Genomic DNA, 23,493 nt, shown 5'->3' with positions numbered 1-23,493 from the left:
TTCTATTCTTTCTGAAAAAATCCAAGTTACAAAATTGAAGAATAATTGTGGCAAATTTATTCGTGTCAAACTACCGCAACATCACCCCAAAGTTAGTAAAAATATGTATAAAAGTGTATGTTTTGTACACACCCGACTCAATCGCACACCTCTGCTCTATTGACTTTGATCGTCTATTCGCAAGACACGGCAACCGTTCAAAATTGCATGGAAAGGATCTTTACGAAAATAATCAATCATTTCTTAGCTATTTAAAAAAAACTTCATGTCTACTTTATTTCAATTCGCCTGGACTCAGCACTTCTCCCATATCAGATGGCCTTGAAAAATTGGACGTAAAAGATGTTACATCCGACTCTTCGCACTCAACGCCACCACGTGTCACACTCGAATTTGAATCGCTACTGCTCGGTCGTAATTCACTCATCGAACCAGAACTAGACATCGCCCCATAGTTTGAATCAGTTTTTTTTCTAGTCATAGTGATTGGAAATTCATATTGTACCGATTCGTTTCCGTTTGACATCAAAGAAGAAAGTGAACAAACGGATGGAGAAGAAGATGATGAGCTGCCCCTATGCTGCTTATTTGGTTTTTCATTAAGAGATCGCAAAAACTTTTGCGCTGCTTCGTTTGCCACTTCATCTCTCACAGGTCTGGAAGCTGGACGATTTTTGCTGCTACCAAGCTCATAAATCTTCCTGATAGTCCGAATGTATCTTGGGTTTCTTTGGAAAACCGCTCGTTGCAAGGACTTATGATCATACGACGGACTAGTTACAGGACGCGGCACTGATTCCTCAAACGTGCTTTGACATCCGAAACATTCACACGATTTTGAACGCAGGGATGCCAAAGGAGTCGTTCCAAAAGTTGACTGAGCAGCTACAGTACTCTGTCTCCCGTAAGGCTCTATTTCCGCAGTCCACTGTTTGACATTCTCTGCGATCCTTGACACTTTAGTGCTTTCCTCCGCGATGTTATGTAGGTTGCTCTTAAGCTTATCTAGATTTTCCGTTAGCTCGTTGCTCATTTTCATGTTTTGCGATTGTATCTCGACAGCCGACTGCCATATACGTAAATTTTCCAAAAATCTGGTCGATGAATGATGCTTACTGATAGTCTCAGCATCCAGATCAGATGATGAGCAATCCACATGGTTTAACTCGGGAGGGCTGCGAAGGGTTGGAATTTCCGATACCTGCAATAAACCTCGTATGCATTGTGGCGTTTTCGGAGCCTTTAGCTCATAATCTCCTGACAAAGATGTTTTGTTTGACGCGTTGACCACATTTTCGTCCAGGTTCAAAAGCACGCGTATATCATCATCTTCAAAATCCTCGTCTGTATTCCAGCTGCTTGAATCATCGTCGCAAAGGTCAAACAACACTTCAGATTCCTTTCTCCTAGAAACCGTCGGAGTATCCATTTTGATAAAGGGATCTAGATATTTGTTAGGTTTGTTGCGATGTGTTTTTGCCTTATTACAAGCCGACCTAGGCACATGTATCAAAAGCTGATCGTATCGCTCAGCTTCCCCACACGATTCCAGAGCAGTGTCCGATTCATCTGATTCCGTTGCAGGATGCGTGGTAGACTTTTCATCAGCTAATTTTAATTTTGAAAATCCCAACCCCAAATCCTTGTCCACGGCCTTCTTTAGGGGAGAATGCGTCTCCTTTTGATCCTCATGCACGACTGTTTTTGTCTGCCCGCGTTTCATCTCCACGTAGAGTATATTGTCATTCGGGACGAGGTCGTTTTCTTCGCCTTCTTTAGCCAAAATAGCAATCTGGCCCGTTTGTTGCACCTTGAAATTTGCATCCCGGCGTCCTATTATCGAAACGCTAGGTAGTGCGTGACTTGTGAATCCTAGCGTTTCCACGGTGGCACCATCGGGAACTGTGTCTTTTTCTTCCATTACCGGTGTTTGATTCCTCATCAAGGATTCTTTTTCATTTCCACCGTGCTCTTTTTTATCTGCTTCATCTCCTTTTTCTTCTCGATTCTGAGCCTTCTCCAAAGATTCATTTTCCTCATTACTGGACACTTTCGGGGAGCATTGTTCCATCGTTTTCGCTACTGACTCAGCCTGCTCTGATGCGGCAACCTGCTCAAGGTTTTCACAACCAGGTGCATTCTTTTCCGACTGCATTTGTATGAATCTATCAAACAGCTGCTTAAACTGCGTATCGGAAAATGTTCGACCCCATGGCTTTCCCGGTCTGCGACTCGTTGAACCAGGTGCAGTAACTAGAGGGCGCGGCTTCACAACCGGTGCAGGTCGTTGCTCCCGTGCACTTTGACATCTGGAGGAGACCGTAACTCTGTCCGGTGGAATTACAAAGCCGTACATGTTCGACCTTTTCGGCGTCGTACGCTGTGTAACAAAGTTCACATTCGTACCAATGTTACGCACTTCCGGCATCGTTTCCACGGCTACTGTGTTGTTCAGCTGAGGTAGTGGAGATCCAACTTTCGCGATACCCTTCGGGATGATTTGTGTTATTTGAATGGCACCTTGTCGCTTACTCACGCTCCGTCGTAAGTCCTCTTGTGATGATCCCGCTTCTGAGGGCGGTTTCATCCAAGCCCTTGGCGTTGACACCTTCTTATTGCTCTTCTTTTGCGCCTCACACTGCACGGCATGATCATCGAAGGTGACTATCGAATTTTTGCTTTCGCGAATATACTTCCACGCGTATGCTATCAGATCATCGATGTCCGCGTTGTCGAGAACATTCGATACTTTTCCATTGCCGGTTTTTACCGCTTGCGTCGACAGGGACAGTTGCTCGCTGAACAGATCTATTTCGTGGTATAGCTCCTTAAAACTCATACGCAGCGCTTGCAAGGATCGCTCGACGTTCTCGTCTTCCGCCAACGTGGAGCACTCTTCGTTTAGCATCTTGAACAACGACTAAAACGACTGCGTTTGAGCACCGAAAAGCACAGCCCCTGGCGCAGTGATGGATGGTTCATCCAGTTGCTAGGATACTGCACAAACAAAGCAAAATGACCTACCTCGATGGTTCCGGCTGAAGGATTTCATTTCTCTTCGCGAGGGTTGTTGAACAACAACCGCACTGCAAACGTTTCCAGACGCAAAAGAGCACGGCTAGGTTTTGTCGATGTCGATTATTACTGTAGACTTTTTTTTATATATAATGTTTATTTGTTTCTCATTCGTCAATATATTGTTTCAATATTTACAAAAAACTGCTGGATTGCATCAATGTATTTTTTGTTTTAAATATCTTTTCTACGAACTCCACGCCCTAATGTTTACAAGATTTTGCTTAACGCTAATGTCTAGACCAGATCGTTCAAAGCAGCGCGTCGTCTCAATTGCGCCACAATCGGAGGATCCTGTACCGGATGCTGGACCGCGCGTCGCATGAGACATCCGCGTGCCTGTTCTATAAGATTTCGATTTAGAATGCAACTTTTGAGATGTTTGCGTACTGCCCTATACGTAGCACTTGCGTCGCAGGTGTTGTTGTTTAGCACTACAAAGTATCGGAGTGTAAAGATCGCTACTATAGTTTGTTTCGCTTATAAAGATATATTATTGGGCTATAGCAAAGCTTTTAACGAATACCGTGCATAGGGGATACCGGCACGTTCCCTCGCTCTATTATCAGGTAATCATCATAAAATGGTCCGCCATCGGCACGACCACGTTGATTGCTCGCTAATCAAGTCTAGTAATACATGCAGCTCCAGGCCGCGGAATAGCCGCGTTGGATAGACCCCCGGAACGCAATAGGATGCTGGTAGCCAACTGGCATCCTTCTATAAACTCGCAACGCACACAATAGCACATCCCCAGTACCAGGTGATCGTCCTCCCAGTGGGTCATGGCTGAATGGCTTGCTTTAATCGGTTTTTCTTTTTGTTTAATCTTGTTTACAAGTATGTACAAATATGGCGAGTGTTGTGTTCCAATGTGACGAGCGACGTGTCTATGGGTACGAAAGCGTCCGAAACAGGAACTCGCGCGTTTTCCACACGCACTTCCGGTCTCGAACCACGATCGCCCGGTCCAGCAATCGTCGCTCCGTCAGTTTTCCTTAATTAATTGTACAAATCGAAAAACGAAACGGAAACATCACTTGCTCCGGGTTGCGCACTCTCCATGCTAGAACGGTTAGTACTACTTGATCGGAAGTAGAGGGCAAATTGGCTTAAAAACACACACCAGCCGGCTGTCGCAGTATCCTGCTTGACGTAGCGGCGTAATGTCGTTATCCTTGCCGAACGGAAACCCCATCGGCTAGCGATGCTTATTCGATTATACTAAAAACACACACGCCAGATGTCACGCTTCACATATGCTACTAATGCTTTGCGTTTATAGTAATGTTTAACTGTTACTCTCCTCACACGTCGTAGGTTTGCTTTGCAAAAAACTAACAGGTGCTAGCCGGCCGGGAGGCGTCAGTTTTACCGACACCCCTGGACGGTTCGCATTTGGGTAACGGAAACGAAACAATCCATCCGCCGGTAAACGGAAATGCGATGAAGGACGATGTACGACCGGTGCGACCTCGATTGCTCGAGCCGACGTCGGATCGGTTCTTGCTGCAGGTTAGGGAAAACAATAACGAGCGATTGGGATCGTCTACGTACGGGAAAACTATGGCACAGCCCCTCGCGCCTCTATTATAAAACGAACATAACACCATATGCGACTGTTAGCTCTTAGCTGTCTAATCCTTCGTCGCCGGCCATTGCTTCTTAAGAATGTTCTATCTCAAACACGATTACTACAGTTAAATGCATAAAATGTAAAGAAATCTAAGTCTTAACACAATAACGCCTATTATTCGGTTCACCACCTAACCATACGCTGCACAATTGTCTCTATTAGTATCAAGTCAACGCTGTTCCGCAAAGGATAGTACACAACGCTTGTAGAAACGAATAAAAAAAATATATAAAGTCCATTTTCAGCTGCCAAACTATTGCAACCCCCTTCCAGGCGTGTGTACTATTAACGTGTTAACGTATGTAACCTTGTGAAATTAGTCGTATTATTTGCCGAGCGACGCAAAGCTATTCACCGATCGTAACTAACAGACTTAAATTACGTTACTTGTCTATGCCATTCAGGTTCCATTTCTTCGTGCATCGTGCTCTTCCTGTTCGCTTGATGAAATCGCTGATGGGTAAAACCGCAGTTCATGCTTATGGTAGGTGATTTATCATTCTTTCGCGCGCGTCGGAAATCGAATAAATGAATGAAGTAAAACGAAACACGTGTTCATGAAATGAAAATCGCTCAACAAACAGTTATAGCTAATTAACCGCCCTCAAATCAGATCAGCTCTCACTATCGCTTAGGGTTTAACGGGCGACTAAGCCGTTAGAGAAATGGCGTTTAGCCTACGATGTTTGTAATCGATTGTTATGTTTAACAAAGAATCTTCTGATCCTGATCAGACGCGGTATTTATGTACGCCTATTCGCCTCTCGATGCAAGATGTTTTTGAGTCAAACCAATCCACACAAGAAACTCAAACCTATGCAAACAGTATCCTACCTAGCGCCAAGCCGTCCATCTGCTCGTTGGGTATTAGTTGGATTTATCTCGCAATCAATTCATCGTTTAAGCTATCTCGGTTAATATAGCGCAGGTTTCTTCCAAAAATGTCCGTCCGAAGTGGAAGAAACCCATTTACTAACGCATTTCTTCTTGCCAATCCAGCGACCGTTGAAAGCCCAACATATCTAGCATAGCTTTTAATAATGGGATCATGTTTACTTGCCGCTATACAGCTCTATTTCGCTACATACATTCATTTTGAAATGACGATAATTAGCTTACGATTTGTTTATGATTTGATTGTTTTTTTCTGACCTCCTACGCGCGCCTAATGGCTTTGGTTGTTTGCTTGAATTAGCTTGCAAAATTGATGCGTTTATATCGTTTATCAATATGTGTTATCGTTATGCCCCAAAAGTTCGATTGCTATATATTAGAGATATTACTCATATCGTTCAAAGGTACTTCATCTGTGATGGTTGTATCATATGTTCGCCATTCAAGTACAACAGTAACAGTTAACTGGAAACGTAAGCAACGAACTAAAATTCTGGAACCGAAGACATTAGTAATTGGAAAGGATAAACAACATACTTACCATGCGCCAGCAAAACACATACGAAACAAACAAACAGAGAACACGTAAATTAAACAAAAGTCGCTACAGTGGAAGAAAGCAACAGAAATAATACAGTAGGAAAAGAAACATAACAAAACCGAAACAAACGAAATTTATCCAGAAGAAAATAATTATTTTTCACTGTATTTGCAAAATCATGTCCAATTATACTCGCTCTCTTCCCTCTCGATGAAGACCCTAATTAACACGACCCCTCTGGTGTCCTTAACTCTGCCGACACTTAAGCAAGCCGTAACAGGTGGGCTCTTCTGCCAGTTACTCACTTCCACAATATAATTGAAAAGCTTAACTAAACGTTAAAAAAAAACAGTACATTACATTATGTTTTGTGTTGTGTAAAGAAATAAGCTGGATTTACAAACTAAACATATCTCATCTTCGCCCTACTAATCTGCCGTGTTTCACATCGCACGGTAAAAATAACACTTTCAAAGTTCCCTCCATCAACGCGTATGTACAGGTTTTTGTTAAAGGATGGTTGTATTTCCTCTTTAAACGCAATTTTCAAAGATTAAATAAAAGTGAATATGTCAACTATGGTTATAAATACGTACATAAAATGTAAATGTTCCCCCAATAAATCAACTTTATCTTGTTTGTCGTTCTCGATCTTTATGTGTCTCTCTATCTCTGGCTGTTTGCTAAATGTGACACATTGTTGTAAGAATGAAGCTGGCTGTATGTGAAATTCCAAGCGCAACTCGTCTAAATCAACGTAAACTCTCAAAAATCGAGTCATAATAACTTCCCGTGATTCCATCCGTTGTTTGGAAATTCACGCAGTTCCCTAGCACGTAGATTTTAATTTTCTTGCTTCGTAGATACATATCCGCTGTGCGGTTGTGGCTTGAGCATCGTAAACGACACTTACAAATAGTACCACTACATGATACCGTGATTGACCGATTATTCAATCCTCCATTCCTTCAATTATCCTCGGACTAATCCTGAATTCACAGTACAACAAATCTTACCAAATATTCGACACGCACTCCCGCTGTTCAAGTAACTTAAAATCGATTGGTTGCGTATTCTACAGTTCCGTTTCAAACACTGTAGCTCTTCTAACGGGTTGTTCCACGTGTTTGAGCGGTGCCGCCTTTATGTAAAAGATCTTTTAGGTCAGAGAAAAATATGAATGTTGCACTAAAGATCAAAATCAAGTTAGTTAAACGTCGGTAATCCTGTTAAAAACTGTTTGCTTTTGACACTTTGTAACGCTCAAATTTCATCAAATATGCACAATTCCAGCCTCGTTTGCACGTTGAAGCTACTACACAAGTATTTAAACAGATTAAGACAAAATGATTGAAACTTGAACAATTCATGCCTTACGATCGCTTAATTAGCACACAGGCTAATCACAATGCCTTTCCTCCGCTACGTTTTTCTTGATTCTTCTTAAAACAAAACATTACAATTGTACTCTTGCAGGAACAAAGCAAAAACTCTGTCTTATTGAATAGAAAAAAAACTGCCCTAAAGGAAAGTAAGGTTTTTTTTTGTGTCGGTATGTCGAAATCATTCCTTCTCTCAATGTTTAATGTTGTAGATTGATATCAGAAAAAAACTAAAACCGAATGCTCATTCCTATCCGCTCATTGGCGGTCGGTCTCGCGTATGCTTACCAAAAATTCGAATATATATACATTTCCTCGACGCGTGTGCCTCGATGGATGGCCATCAAGCAGCTTACTTATGATGTCACACCGTGGTGCATGTAAAAACGATACTTTAAAAACTACCAAAAAGATTACTGCTCCTTCTACCGCTTCCGGTCAACCTTCGGATTGGAGCGTATCTTCAAAACTATTTACACGGGATATTTGTGTATCTGTGGGGGGGGGGGAGTTAGTTCTTCTCCGTTTTCATAAAACAGAGAAGACAAAACAATGCATCATGTCTCGTCCCGTTGCTCAACATTACCAGCTGCTGTGCGCATCGAATGTTTAAATGTCCAAAATGTTCACCCGACATGCCGGAGCAGGACTCCGACATCTCAACGCTGGTGCCTAAGGTGTCGATGCGATCTTAACTGGCGATCGTACCGCTGCTGGGGATTCGACACCGACGGTTGGTGTGGTTGCGATGGCTGCTGCTGCTGCTGCTGGTAGAAATCCGCATCCCATACCGGTTGCTGTTGTCGTGCTGATTCCACCGGAACCGATCTAGCTGCAAGCTCAAGTTCTCTTCCTCCAGCGTTATAACCGGTGGGTGCTTGGTGTTGTGATTCCTCGATCGTCTCCACATCCTCCCCGTCTCTTAGACCCTCCATCTCGTCGTCCTCGCACACATGCACTTCATCGTACGGACCGATTGGCATCCGAGCATGCAACTCGCCGGAATCGCCAATTGAAACCGGTGGAACGAAACCCACGCCCGAAGATGAAGCAGTAGACATCGAACCGCTGCTGCTGCTGTTGCTGCTGCTGCTGCAACTGCCGCTGGTGGTGTTGGACCTTGCCGTACATGCAGCAGAGACAGCGACACTGTTGGCAACGGTATACCGACTTCTCTACGTTTCGCGCTCCTTTTTGACCTTCAACTCTTCTCCCAAAATCGTCGCAATTTCACCCTGCATAAACGCCCACGGTATCGTCGAGTTGGCCAGCGGGCACTTCTCGCCGCTTGGACAGTACACTTCCGCACCAGAGCCCTGTAAAAATCAAAATCCCGGAACGGAATGTTAGCCTTCGTGTCGCCTGACAGTCACCGTCACAACTCACCTGTCGCTTGATGCTCTCCCGGCTGCAGGGGAAGCAGAACTTGTGATGGCCAACCGAGGGACACTGCACGAAGTGAGTATCTTCCAGCCGCTCCTGGCAGAGTGTGCACTTGAGCGTCGGGTTCGGTGCAGGAGCTGGCGCAGGTCCTCCCGTTCCGGGCGGTGCGTTTGTCGGAGCCGTGCCAGGTGGTGGAGGAAGTCCTCCAGGTCCACCATTGCCAGGACCTCCGGCGCCTCCACCTGGGGCACCAACATTTCCTGCAGGACCACTTCCCGGAGGTCCGGCACTGCCTGGTGGAGCAGGACTTGCATTGGGGTTGGCAGGATTCGTTCCAGGACCGGCATTACCGCCAAGTCCGGGTGGCACACCATCCTGAGGACCACCGCCTTGCGGTTGACCCTGGGATTGTGGTGGCGGTGGTGGAACTTGCTGCGAGAGTTGCTGACCAGGACCCATCGGGCCCATCGGAACTGGTGGAGTGTTTGCATTGCCTACATTTGGGCCGCCTACATTGCCACCGTTCGGTGTCGTCGATCCACCGCTACCGGGAAGCGAGGAATTCGGTTGTTGAGCTTCCGAGGACGTTACAGTCGTACTCGATACGTGTCTCGAACCGGAAGATCGCCGTCCACTGGAAGAGCCTGTTTCAAAGGGAAAAGAAAACGATCGAAAGGCCAACGTTAGCTTCACACATTTCTAAGGTAAGCGATGTCAGAATACGGAGTAGATCAAGTGGGGTTGGTTCTTTAGCTTTGGTAGCTGATCTACAACGTTATGAGGCGCTTCTAACGTCTTCAAGAGCGAAACTATCGAGTATAGTTGCAATCAAAACCGATGCGACCAAGAAATAGTTGAGGAGAAGGCTCCTGAGGCTCTTCTCACGAGACAAGGAAAATACACACACAAAATTATTGCACCAGGAACTCTCCCCTCTTCTTCTTTTTATCCCGTCATCTACACACGACTAGCAGCACCACGAACCTAGCCACACAAACACACACACTTAGCGAACCGGCGAGGGCGGGTGGGAAGCGAATTTGGAAAAAATTTGGACAGCAATGAAAATGGGGACCGAAATATAGCGAAAAAACAAAAACCTACCGGAGCTGTTCGGCGAGTGCTGTGAGCCGCGGGACGCGGTCCGCGGTGGCGGTGGGCCCGGTGGGCTTGGCCCATTGCGAGGGCTGCCAGGCGGAAGGGTCTCGGTGATTGACATTAGGTTCGCCATCGGACTTTGCAACTGTGCGACGGACGGTGCTGGTGGAGTGCTATCGCCGCCGCCCCCCATCGATACGGGTGGTATCGGTATCACGTTCGGATAGACTGAAAGAGAGGCGGGAAAGAGAAACGGGTGAACAAAGCTGGAAGGCCGCTTCTAGGCTAGTAGCATACAGGCGGTGGCGAGATCGTCCTCTCGATCGCGCCCCGAAACCGCACACAACACACGTCACCGTTAGCAGGTGCATAAAAGTGCAACAGGAATAGTGCTCGTTGGCAAAAAAAATGCAACCGGAAGCTTTGGCTGCACTGCTATGCTTGCGTGTGCTTGAATCGCAAAAAGTACGTTTCTACCGAGACAAGTGAGTGTGCTTCGAAGCTATGTACAAAATCATCATCACTAACTACTGCGTGATACTTATTGAGCGGAACCTCAATTTCAAGTCTAAACCGGACGTAAAAAACCGCTAGTCTTTCAGCAGGCGCGCCCTATCAGCAACAGCTCACTATCTTTCTCCCACCGATCGCCGCCAATCAATCGGCCTGGATCCTTTGGGCTCTCGTTTAATGCTTTCGCTGGAAGTACTCGCGAGATAAGAACCCCAAAAACCGGACCTAAAACAACAAACTTCAATCGCAAATTCGTGCGAGGATTCCTTCGGTACTGCCTTCCAGCACAGCTGAGCAGGCTTTCGACTGCACAGCAGTGCATCAGTCATTTAGAGGCGCACTCCAAAAAAAAAGCGCCACAAAACAAAACGCAATCAGCAGCTGATGCGGGGTCGCAAAACGTACAGATAAGGCCTGCGCCGGATCGGTCACCGCAAGTTCCGGAATAGTAAAGTGGTTCCATCTCACGAACACCACGCAACAGCGGCGAGGATCCGGAACATAACATGTTCGATTCCTTCGTCGGGGCTTCCGAGATAGCGTCAGTACATCCTCTCGAGGGTAGCTGTAGCTGGTGTGTGGCTTTTTGATGCGCTCGATGCCCTTATCAACTCACACCACCGCAAAGCAGGCCGCCGAAACACGCGAAGCGCTGCTTATCGCACTAGTATGCCCCGAGAAACCGTGCGTGTGTTGCATCATCGAGGACGATAGTGCACTGGGCAGAACCCGGCCCCATTGAGCACGCGCATGTCGGTTGATCTTGAAGACGCCCAGAACTCGCGGGTTCACTGATAACTGCTGACGAGAGAGCACAGCCATGCGGCAGGTCGCTGCCATCACCATGGTTCCGGAACGTCGATAGAGAAATGTGCGATTGGCAGTTGAGGTGAAATTGAACTCGTCTTTTTATCAGTCACGGTACAGACACACAAAAAAACACGAGCGCCACAAATTCCAAGTAATGACAAAAAAAACACGGCTAGGAATGTTATGCCAGAAAGACTTTTTTTGGAATCGCTGTCACTCAAATTCTGCATGAACGAGAAAGTATACCTCAACGCATGACAACCGATTTGACACCAGAAAATAAAGACCGTGTGATCTCTCAGTCGATACACCCGGCGTACGACTCTCTATGCTTTTAGATGCACGGTGTACAAATAAACCACCCAAAACCGGCTGCGGCCGGTTGGGTTAGGGACCGATAAGGGACATTTCTTTCCCGTTATCATCTACACCAAGCGGCCAAGCTCGAACAGGACAATCGCTTCCAAGAAACCCATCCTCTTTTCAGCTGTAATGCACAAACATTGTGTCAGGGGGCTAAATGATGCAGATTGTGGCTGATGATCATTCGGTCGCGACCCGATCGTATCAAGCTAAAACTCGATGCAATAAGTGCTAGCCAACTTGACGACCAAGAGACAGGCACCGTCGTGATTGACAGATTTCATTTAAATAATTTACGTTATAGCATGATTCGAGGCTTCATTAGAAGAAAGAAAACAATCGGAAGGCAAGCATCCAATCCGTTCCAAAACAGGTGCCCAAACATCAGCGACATACAAGTACATCATTTATGATTTTATAGTCTGAGTTTAACCTATTACAATTTAGCTGACGACTATGATCATCCTTTAGAGCGTTAAAACGCAAAGGGCCTCCCATTTTCTCGTGAACGGCTTCAAACAATAAACAATAAAGCGAGAAAAAAATCCAATGACTGCATCGACCCTCAGAAAACAGTCAACATATTTAATCGTTTCGTAACAGAACTTTGAGAACGATTCGTCATACGCGAACGCCGGCGGACAATCGCAACCGTAAGTGCGAGCAATTCGTTTAGCGGATGTAAATGGCTTTGGTGCGCGTTGGGAATTCGTTGACTGATATACCGTACACAACAATAGTGATCACAAAACCAGAGCATTCACACAACCGATGGATTAATTTATTCGGGGCTTTTCCTCTCACATCAACGTTGAATCGTATAGCAATTGATCGTTCGTTTCAGCCATCAGATGAGCGTAGCACTTTACTCGACGTAGGTGCACATTATGGTACAAATTTCAACGGCAGCTTACATCTCTCAACCAGCAGCCGTTATGGATTGAAGTAAAATTTGCCCCGTTTTGATTTTTCATATCTAGAAATGCTCGAGATCTCGCTTAGAAATTGAGACCAATAAAGCATCGATGGTGATTGGTTAGTATAAGTAAAAATAAAATGCATATTTACCTCGGGGCATTACTGGGGCGTTCACAAAAATCCCCACGTTTTGTTGTTTCTGGTCTGCAATAGATAGTAGAAGGGAGGGAGAAAAAAAGATATATCATCATTCACGCGAGTTCTTCAAGTTTACCACAGTTAGTAGCTTCGGCAGAAATAGTAGGGATTCGTGATAGGTTAGAATAACAAGTGAACTCCAATCGAATTCTTCTTGTTTTCGTGTTGCATGGATTTTTGGGTCCTATGGATTATAGAAGATTTAAAACGGTAAGATGTAATGTAATATGTCACACAAGAATAAAAAATATTTCTATTAATTTCTGGAATTGCATTGCTTTATTTCAGCTACAACCCGCGTAATTTCTAAATAGTGGCGCAGGAAAAATAATTTCCCCAACACTATTCAGCTTTTTTTAGCCTGGATGGTTGCACTTAAACTGTTCTTAATAAATCCTTAACCTTTCCGTTCCAGTTTCACATGATTCACGCCGTCGGGTGACATTTGCGTGTGATTCCCAAATGGGATCGACATACATCAGATCTCAAAAAACGGAATCCAACGCACCACAATTCAAGATATGACCCCTCCCGAACAGCACAACAGGAACTGAACAAGGTCATGCCAGAAATAGCGCACACAAAAAACACATCAAGAGCCTGCTGTATCGTTTGGCAAGTAGAAAATGTTCTTTAACTAACATTAATCATGAAGCGTGTGGATCAGAGGCTCACAAGAAGCAAAATAGAAGACATATTTTTTTAGGCATCACTTCGATCATTTATGCGACAATTCCAAAGAAGGAAAATACTGCCATGACTCACAAAAAACTCACATATAAACCTCTACAGCGAGTGCCTATTCAATACATTTCCTCAAAAGAGGCAACCAAAAAGCAGCATAATCATTACGCGTTTTTTTTGCCTGATATGCTACCGGGCTACATACCCACGCACTCATACACACACACGAGACTCGTATTGTTGGAGGAGGGTGCCATTCAGAACGATCGGACCGTACCGTTACACATGCACGAGCAAAGCAGTGCCAGTTGGGCGCCCCAAAAAACAGCCAATGTCACTTCCGATGGAGGCGCATGATGTTTCACGCGTGGGGATGATGAGAAAAAAAAACGACGGCCCGTTCTGAGAGCAAAAACTAATGACACGGGCATAATGAGTGCGCGCCGATCCCGTCGGCTTCCGCTTTACTTTCCATTGAACACACCGAAAGAAGAAGATGCTTTTCCAAAAGAAAGTAAAACATCGCCATTTCATCGCCCCTTCACTGAGCAACCCAACACAAACACACACACACGCACATGCGCCACTGAAGGTCGAAAACATCAACCGCCATCATCACGGCTTGCTCCCGATATGCCCACTGCCTTGCCCAGCTCTCCCTTTCCGGCGCTTGGAACCCAACATCTCCCCACAATCAATCATACAACGAGATTCACCCCCCAATAAACAGGGGTGAGAACCGACTGTGGGGAGGAAGCGAGATCGGACCCATCGCTGGCTGGTAGATTGTTTGGATGCCGCGTCACGGCAGGCGACGACGCGATGATGGAATCCGTGAAACACACTCTCGAGCGGAACAAGAGATGGATAACAGCGAACACAACGCAACAAAAAATAAGCAGGCACACGGAAAAAGTGTGTATCTGTGTCGAGGCTTTGACCGTCTGATTGGGTGGTGGAGGATCATGGCAGAAGAGGGGTTGGGGGATAGCATCACGAAGATTTTGATGGCGCTGGTTGTGTGTGTGCGTGCGTGTGAATACGTTTACATAACCGTAGAAAGCGAGCCGCCCCGGGGAAAGCGAAATAGACAAGAAGAAAAACCGGCCCCGCTGGGTCGGCAGTAACGGAAAGAGGGAGAAACACTCGCGCATCTCGGCATTTGTGCGTCGAAACACGGAGTAATGCGAAAGAAAACGAAACCTGTGCGGGATTACACACCAGGCCAGGTAGAGCGGAAGAGCGAGTGAGAAAGGTGCCGGCAAACAACAAAACGAGGAAAAACAGAGAGATAAAGAGAGAGGCACAGTTGAAGGAAAGCGAACGAGCGAAAAGGGCTCGCCAACATAGGTAAGCATAGCGAGAGACGCGAAAATAATAAGAAACCGGACGCCCCGACAATGATCATCAGCATCATCATCGGGCTCTACGAAAAAGATGTTGCCTAGGAATGCTGAGAAGCGAAAGAAAAAGGGGATGAATAAAAACCGAAATCTCGCAGACCGGTATTGTGCGTTTTTGTTCGTTTTTGGAACTACTATGGAAACCGCCAGAAGGGGCGCAACATCAAGGGAAGAGCTCCGTTGTGAAAATGGGACAAAAATAGGAACAGCGGGGTGAGTTGTGTTTCTTTTTTGTTCACGTACGCGCCGAGAACAGAGAGCAAAGAGATGAACCAAAGAAGAAACCGGGCTCGCGAATCACTCTGCCGGAAGAAACCCAAAGCAACCAGGTGAGCCCCGCCGAAGGGCCACCAGGAGGTCACCCCAACCCAAGATATAAGAGACGAAAAAGCAAGATGGCAGCATAAGAAATGCCTGCACACGATGCACACACACATACACACCCGGAGCGGAAAGCATAGATCGACAACATAATGTACAGTTACGGAAGGACCACACTCTGTGGGTTGCGCGTGAGCGAAAGAGCCCGAAGGAACGAGAGACCTTTGTTCAGGTCGGAAAACCCTTGCGTGACCGGGTGGAAGCGAGAAGGCAGCATCACCGGCAAAAGTAGGTTATTCCGTGAGCGCAGCGCAACCAAAACGCCGACCCTTGTGCCGCGTGTTCCTTCTTATATGCGCTCGCGCTGTTGAATCAGCATTAGAAGATGCCCGCCGGGGCTGAGGTAATAACATTCCTTCCTTTCCCGTCTGCTGTTCATGCCCAGCCTCAGGTGCTCATGGTCTGTGGGTGTGTATGTGTGTATTCCCTTGGCTTCGGTGCATCCAAAAGGTATCACCCTCAACCTAACACGAACCATCTGACGATGGGCACACACGACGGCATTTTCCGGCTAGTGAAAAGGACATCGCCATCTCGCGTCCCACGGGCAAATGGGATGGTGTGTTTGCTTCCTTCTGCGCACGTCCAATGCCCTTCAGCTAGCCAACAACAACAACAACAACAACAAAAAGGGTCCCCGAACATACACCTACAAATGCTCGCAAAAACGCGCCTTATCGATCGATCGGAGTGGAAAAGCGTGCCTTTCCACACTGCGTGGGTGTGTGGGTGGGTGGTTTTGGCGGGTGAGAAGAAACACCAAAATGGATCCTTGTTTATCGTACAGAGGTGGGTGGTGATGGGAGAGGACCCATGAATCAGAAAAGCATTCCATTCAAGCCGCGAGAAAACCCAACCGCAGCGGGAAAATAACACTCGCTTCGCCGCGATCGGACGGTTTCCATCCAACGGAAACCAAAATAAACGATTACATAGAAATTCCTTTCTTTTGCGCTCCCCTCCTCCCGTGAAAGGGGCTTGGGGGCCCCTCTTTCCGTTCCGCTTTTCTTCCATTCCACCATTTGCTTCCGATGATGGGATTTTCCTTTCGATCCATCGTTACCGTAATAAGTGACGGGCGTAGTTTGGTGGTGGAAACGCATGAACACACACACCCACACGTGGTTTTCCACGAGCGTTCCCATGTGGGGAAACAGCAAAATGAGGGAATTTTGTGTTTAAACACGAGAACGCGGAGGACGCTTCAGCGCCAACCAAAGCAGCTGCATGCGCAAAAACCTCAAGTTTGTTCTCGCCATCCGGAATTACTGCGATAACTTTGATCCTTAATTCGGCCGTTTAGTGAGTGAGTAACAAAAACAGTGAGCGCAGCAACAAACTCAAAGAAAATCAGCTCACCGTGCCTGAAAAGCCGCCGGATGCAGTGTTGCGTCTATTTTCGCCGTCCGCACGTTCACGGCAGGAATGGATCAATCAACCGCTACCAAACACCGTTGAACGGAGATCACGAGAGAGAGAAAGAGGGTGGGAAGCACAAGAGAGCCCTCCACCCCGTGAAAGGGGTGGCGAGCCCCAAACGCAAATAGTTACGTTTTCCTCGCGTCGAGAAGTAAATACACGAAGGAGATGTTCTCGCACCGCGGTGGTCTTCTTCTTCGACGATTGTTCGCTTCTAAAACACGCGAGAAAGACACCGCCCCCCACTCGTAGGTCGACGGAAGGGTGGTTTGTTGGTGGAAAACCGCGCGCGCGCGTGTGTGTGTGTGTTGCTCCCCATCGCGTGCTTGAGAGCCCCCAAACGCTATCCATCTCACTCCACTCAACCTTCCCAGAGCAACAGCAGCAGAGCTCAAGCTGGCCGACTGGCCGCCATCGTCGTCGTCGTTGTCGTTGTCGTCGTCGTCGTCGTCGCTTTCATCATCCACCCACCCCCCCATCCCCCCTGAAGCATACTTCGTCTCCTTCGTCATAGTACGGCGCGTTGTTTATTTCCTCCGCTCGCCCACAAACCGCCACAAACTCCACCTCGAGACGCAGACGTGACAGCGAAAACTGGCGTCACGAAGGGAAAACGGCGGCCACGGTCAGCCACACCACAGCCAGACGGACGCGAACTAAGGGGGGTGGGGGGAGTGATGCAAGTGGGAGGTGGGAGGTATGTTGCTAGCCTCGCCTTCACCGCGGTTGGCTCTCCCATGTTTTTGCGCCGCTCGTCTACGATCCCACGCGCGCACGCGATGGCGACCCGTTCGCGGTGGTAGTGTTAGTAGAACGAACGTTTGGAGCAGTAGTAAAATCACAACCCACTCCCTCCCTTTCCCCCTCAGTGCACTTTCGTCGGGTCTGCTGATGATGATGACGATGGCGGTTGAATGACGGTGATGATGTAATCCATAAACTTGAACCAGCGGTTTCGAGGGCCGACTTTGGCCCGACCGGTAGCACACACAGCACAGCCACACGCGATGGTGGTGGCGGTCCACCCTCCCCTCCCAAACAACCCCCTTTCCTTACCTTCTGCCCACTACCAGTCACCGGTTGGGTGAAAGGCAGTACTCTCGTGTGTAACATCGCGAATCGCAGAAACCAACACGACTACTACACATGATGGGGTGGGGGGGAAAAACTCGTCGGCCAAACCGAGTGAAGGTGCGCAATTTTACAGGAGAGCTACGGTGGGACAAGAAGGAGGGACCGCATTTTTTGCCACGCTTTTTTTTTACTTTTTCCTCAATCAACTTCTGCATTGTTGGGGCGCAACATGGCGAGCCGTCGCAACAACAAAATCGCTCGCTTCAACAGGTTCTGGAACTGGTTTTTCCCGCAACCGTTTCGCGAACGGATTGGGCAGGTAGAAAGGAAGGAAGAGTCACCCTCTCCAGTAGACAACCTCCTCCTCCTCCTACCCCCACATGCTGCCGGTGTTTTTCCAACGAATTGTGGAGGATCACGACGTCGTCGCAAAAATGAAACGGTGCATCGAACCGCCGTCATCCTGGTGGGCTGCATTCGAGCGATCCAGTCTCGAAGGGGGTGCCCAGTATCGGATCCAGTTTCCAGGCAAGCAAAGAGAGAGATCAAGACCCTTCCACCCTCTGCCGGTAGGGAAACTGGTTTGAATTAGGCCAACCGGTGGTGCACCGAGCAACAAAAGCCGGTTCAACCAACGCCACTGTACGGCAGGTAAATGGAAGCGGTGTACAAGTTTCTTGGGTTATTTTTTTTTTCTCTCGCATATTTGCAAGCTCGTCACAGACCTAACATAAGCGGGCTGCATTTTCAAGGATGCTGAGCGCTTATTCGTCCGTGGGGGACAAGTAACACAAGAGCAATGTGCATTTCGAGTGGCCAGAAACACGTATATTGCGTGACAAAATGGCGTGTACGATTCCGAGAAAATAATTATCATTTCCAATCTGGCCGTTATCTCGAGAGACATATAAAACAACCGCCAACATTGTCGCATGGAATTGGGTGACAACTGAGGCTGAAAAAAAACAACAACGCTCCACAACCACCCACAGTGAACAACTCGCAACAACACTCTACTGGCACCACTGAAACCTGTTCCGGGTGTGTGTCGGAATTCGGCGTTCTAGAGTGCATGCGTTTGTGCACAGGAAGCATCATCATCGAGCATAAGGGATGAACAGCGGGCACCAGGAAACGATGCCAGCCTCCCAGGGAGGGCACCAAAGAGGCCCTCTTGCGTCTGACATAGCGGTAAAACCGTTTCAAGGGTTCGCGAATACCACCACCACCGGGAGGAGGCGACTTTGCAAATCCGGTTCTTGCGTGCTTTTTTCTTCACCTTGTTTTTTTTTTCTTCTTTCGGTCTTCCCGATCGCTTCAAAACCTTTCTAAAATTCGCCATTCCACCCCTTCAGACCGTGTGTTTGTGTGGTGGTAGTGTGTTTTCATTTTCCCGATATTCGCCAACCGATAGCGAAAAGCGCCTGGCATGACGCGACAACCCCGTACACACACACACGGCCATACTATCATCCACCCTTCGCGTTGCACCCCTTCACCGTACGCCACCCATGCACGAACGTAGACAACAACGAAAAACGCCACACACAACATTCATTCTCGTACACGTTTAGGGGTTATTCATTAAAGGCAAAGGCAGCACAAGTCCATAGGGAGAGAGAGAGAGAGAGAAGCGAGCAAAAAGAACACCCTTCCTGTCCGTACCCTCTCACCCCCCTTTTCGGTGCTTTGTTTCCCTCGTCCAGCTGCGCACGTCACGAGAAAGGAAAAAAAGGTACCGCTAGGCTAGGGAGGGAGTCGCCCGACGGCAGAGAAACATGGCAACATCGCATTTGTTGACCGACCAACCGAGACCCATGAAGGGACGAAGGATCGAAGGGACGATCGAGGTGAGTGAGTGTATGTGTGTGTGTGGATGTGTGTGTGCGAGGCAGAGAGCAGCATAAATAATGTTGCGTCGAGCGACCCACCAGAAGCACCATCAGGTGAAGTGGATTTTGGTGGGTGGCAGTAGGGGATGAAAGGGGTTGGTTTCCTCACCATCGACTCCCTCTCTCTTTGACCCGACGAGTTGCGCGTTGGGCCGTAACCATGCCATCGTCGCCCGGTGTCGTCATTGTCGTCGTTTGACCAACAAACACGCATACGATTATTTCATCCCCCAGCCATCCCTTCTTCCTTCCTCTTTCAGCTTCTTCCACCCCCATCACCAACCCAATCGATAGATTCTGACTCACGACATCGTGTCATTGTGTGCCGTATTCTCGCGCGAGTTTGTGTGCGTGTGCGAACGGTTGACGATGGGCTGCGCGGGTTTTAGCAAAAATCAACCCCCTTATTCTGCCCTTCGTATAAACCACCCCATCCACCCACGTACACACCCCTCCGTGATGGTGGTGGAACAACATATGTCACGTCACATGCGCGCTAAATTTCGCGCTGGTCGGAAAATGGTACCATATGCATGCACCCACCCCGACTTGTGTTTTATAAATAATACTTTAATGAGCCGAGAGAAAAGCAGCAGCAGTCCCAAACTCGGACCCATCGAGCGTCTCTTGTCCCGTTTGGCAGTGAACATTTCCTGTCCACAAGACCGTGCGCCAAAAGCCACACATTTGCCGGTAAAAGAATCCCAAACCACCCAGCAATCGTACGGGGTGTATAAAAATGGCAACAAATTTCCACAAACCATTTAAAGGGAATTTTGCTGCATCGGCTACCTGTGTGCGCGAGATAAAGGAGAGAAGAGAAGGAGAAAAAAACCATGCTAACCCATTCCATGCTAAACAGGAACAGGAAACCATCATCATCACGCGGGAACGTGGAAACAAAACAGGACATGCTTCGGGTCCTCCTTTCGAAGGGAAAAACCGTTGTCAGCTGATAGCTGATTGACGCGTCCGTAGCAGCTGCAGGCGGGCATCGCCGTGGAAGGACTGCAGAGGGCATAGAGAGAGCGAGAGAGAGAGTGAGAGTGGGACCGATGGCAGAATTGATCTGTGCCGCGCCTTTTCCCTGAGCCATTCAACGACAAGGGTAGAGGGTGAAACCGTTAGGTCCCTTCGGTGCCGATACACGTGCGTCCTTGAACTTGGCAGGCAGGGCGCAGCACACCGGCTGAATTGCCGGTGATACATAGGTTTGCATCATCGCCAAACAACATTTGGTACATTTTGTAACCCACCCTCCCCGTCGATGGGAAAAGCGGGTCAATCCGCTGGCCAAAGGCTATCCCGCTCTAGCCTACGACGTCATCCGTAGAGAGTGCTCCTCGATTCCGCTAATCTCGTATTCGATTGGGACGGTTATCGATGGGCAATTTAATTGTGCGATTAACGCACACACCATCACGAACGGGCGCGCTTGGGATGCACAATTTGTTGTGCACATTTACATTCGAAGCGCTGAAACCCGTCGGGGATCGACCGGCCGGAGTCGACAAAATATAAACGCGACCGTCGGATGGGAGACTAGCGTGTAATAAAAATACACTGATACAAGCTACATTTGCATTTTATTATACTTGGTTGTTAAAAAAACAGATTGGCAAAACATCGATATTATTCGCACACACAAAAATCCTCACATACGAACCCCCTTAAAGCCCTTCATTTTATGAGCATGGACTGATTTGCAAGGACTTCTCGCATGGCCTACTCTTTACCCGTCGCCAAATAGAACATAATGAAGGGTTTTTTGCCATGATGTAAAATAGAATAGAACCACCAAACCAAGAAAGAAAAAAAGAACAATTTACACTGGCACAACATCCACGGGTAAGAGGATTTTGCCAATCCCGTTCGAATCACACATTTTACCGCTTTTTTACAAACGAATTTACGACGAGGCTCGTACTCCGCCGTATTCTAACGGTGCCATTTGTGCCACACTGACTACCGTATTTTTTACCCCTACGGAAATGCCCACTCGAGGGCACGCCACGCACAAAATGTGTAAAAGGGATGGGATTAAGAAAAACAAAGGTGACCTTCCCGGATAGCCGGATTTCTGAAACTTACCAAGCGTCTTGAAAGCGGCCGTATCGAAGGAAGCCGTCCGCACGGGATGTTTGTCTTTGTAGCTGGGCTGACGTTCCGCCACGAACGGAACAGCCGGCAAGGACTCGCCGCGTGTCAGCGGAGGCCGCTGAATGGCCACAGGATCTTCCGCACCCCGTTTAGCGCTTCCCGTCGGTCCATCCATCTGATGATCGTCATCATCCGGCGGTGGTCGCTTCAAATTCACCGACAATGCCGGCGGAACCTGCTGCCGGCCGGCAACGTGTGGAGCCATGTGGTGCGGCGGAATATGCTGCTGCATCCTTGGACCCGCCCTAACACTCGCAATATCGTGCGGTTCGTGTTTGGGCGTAAAATCGACCAACGTCTGCCCGTTCGGTCCCGTCCGGACGGAGTAATGATGTGGACCGGCTGCCGTCGGTACGGATCTGTGCGACAATTCGCCATTTTCATGGCCACGCTTTCCGCTACCACTGCCACTACCGCCGGCACCACCAGCTCCACCACCACTGGCCGCCGAGTGGATGCGTTTCATCTGACGGGCCGTGTCCAGGACCAGCTCGATCCGATCCGCACCCTCATAGTTGACGCACCCACGACAAACGGCTTCGGAAAAATCGTGAATCATGGCCCACGGCATCCGGGGCAGATCGCACAGATAGCAGTGCTGCCGTTTCGCTTGTACCGACATTTTTGTGCTCGTTTCGCGTTCGCGTTTTTGGGAGGGATTCTGTTCTGCAGTGTACGCTTTCACAATCGCTTCACCAACTGCCGCCTCCGCCCAACTACGGTAGTTTTCCGAGCGGACCAAAGAAACGTCAACCAAATCGCGCACTGGCTACTAGACGGTTCAGTTGGTAGCGCGGTGTCATCGTTTATAACGCTCCGTCGGTGACTGCGGTTCCCGACGCACGAAAAAAAATAACTATCCTTAACACACCCGGGGATGACACGCCGATTGATAACAACGGGACGCAGAAGGTGTGCTCCAGTAAAATGTGCTAGTAATTTTCACGCCACTTCACGCGCACTTAACGGTGAATTTCTTTCAAGCACACTTGACACTCGCGCGCGAAACACAACTGCCGACGGTGGTTTGACATTTAACGGGTTGCCTGTATGGGGTGGATTGGTTTTTTGCGATTGGAATAGCCACGAGAAACGGTGAGCTTAAGCAACAACACAACAGCCGACTTGCAGTAGGCGGCGAAAAAATACGCTGTTCAACTTCAGGGCATATACCATCCGCCCACCGTAGATCCGCCAACGTACACCCCGACGGGGATGACGGATTTTAGTTTTGATCCACTGAAATAAGGGTGCGCTTGTTCGGCACCGTACGATCGCATCTAATCTCACTTGTCACCGGCGTGGGGGGTTTGGCCACTGCACAATAAAACGCACACGACACCGGACACAAGCGAGAAGGAAATTAATTTTCACTTTTGATACCGCATTAGTCGTAACGGTCGAAAATGGCGGAGGAGGGCAAAAAACACTGATGTGTTGTTACGGCATTGGTCGCTTACAGCAATTACACACTTTCCTCGTTTCTCCACTGCTAGATTTTTCTGTTACGACGCTGCACACCCCACCACTCACTGTATTGCATTCTTTGCTAATCCAACAACGAACAACGGTAGGAAGAAGATGGGCACTTTGCACGGAAGCATACCAATCCCGGGGTTGAATGCTGATGCTGTTGGGGGCGGGCAGGAAGCCTTCGAAACGTGACGCG

General features: G+C 48.0%; 1 protein-coding gene across 1 annotated transcript; it reads right to left on the bottom strand.

Moving 5' to 3' along the window:
- Positions 1-8,540: 8,540 nt before the first annotated feature.
- On the bottom strand, positions 8,541-22,446 carry LOC128731040 (interferon regulatory factor 2-binding protein-like A). Its single transcript, XM_053824135.1, has 6 exons — positions 21,756-22,446; positions 12,764-12,817; positions 10,016-10,237; positions 9,253-9,555; positions 8,915-9,204; positions 8,541-8,844 (listed from the first exon to the last, which is right to left on the bottom strand). The coding sequence occupies exons 1-6, from the start codon at positions 22,444-22,446 to the stop codon at positions 8,704-8,706; spliced, it is 1,701 nt and encodes a 566-aa protein (XP_053680110.1). The 3' UTR covers positions 8,541-8,703.
- Between the last annotated feature and the right edge of the window lie 1,047 nt (positions 22,447-23,493).

The sequence above is a fragment of the Anopheles nili genome, chromosome 2, assembly GCF_943737925.1.
Source record: "Anopheles nili chromosome 2, idAnoNiliSN_F5_01, whole genome shotgun sequence".
Classification (NCBI taxonomy): Eukaryota; Metazoa; Arthropoda; class Insecta; order Diptera; family Culicidae; genus Anopheles; species Anopheles nili.
This window is presented reverse-complemented; position numbering and strand designations above follow the sequence as displayed.

Bases quoted from the DNA above. Each gene is read 5' to 3' on its own strand.
- LOC128731040 (XM_053824135.1), bottom strand. From the start codon at position 22,446: ATGTCGGTACAAGCGAAACGGCAGCACTGCTATCTGTGCGATCTGCCC. The intron at 9,556-10,015 runs GTAGGTTTTTGT...CCTTTGAAACAG, and splicing joins GCACTCGCCGAACAGCTCCG to GCTCTTCCAGTGGACGGCGA. The intron at 9,205-9,252 runs GTCCTGGAACGA...CTGCTCCACCAG, and splicing joins CGGACTTGGCGGTAATGCCG to GCAGTGCCGGACCTCCGGGA.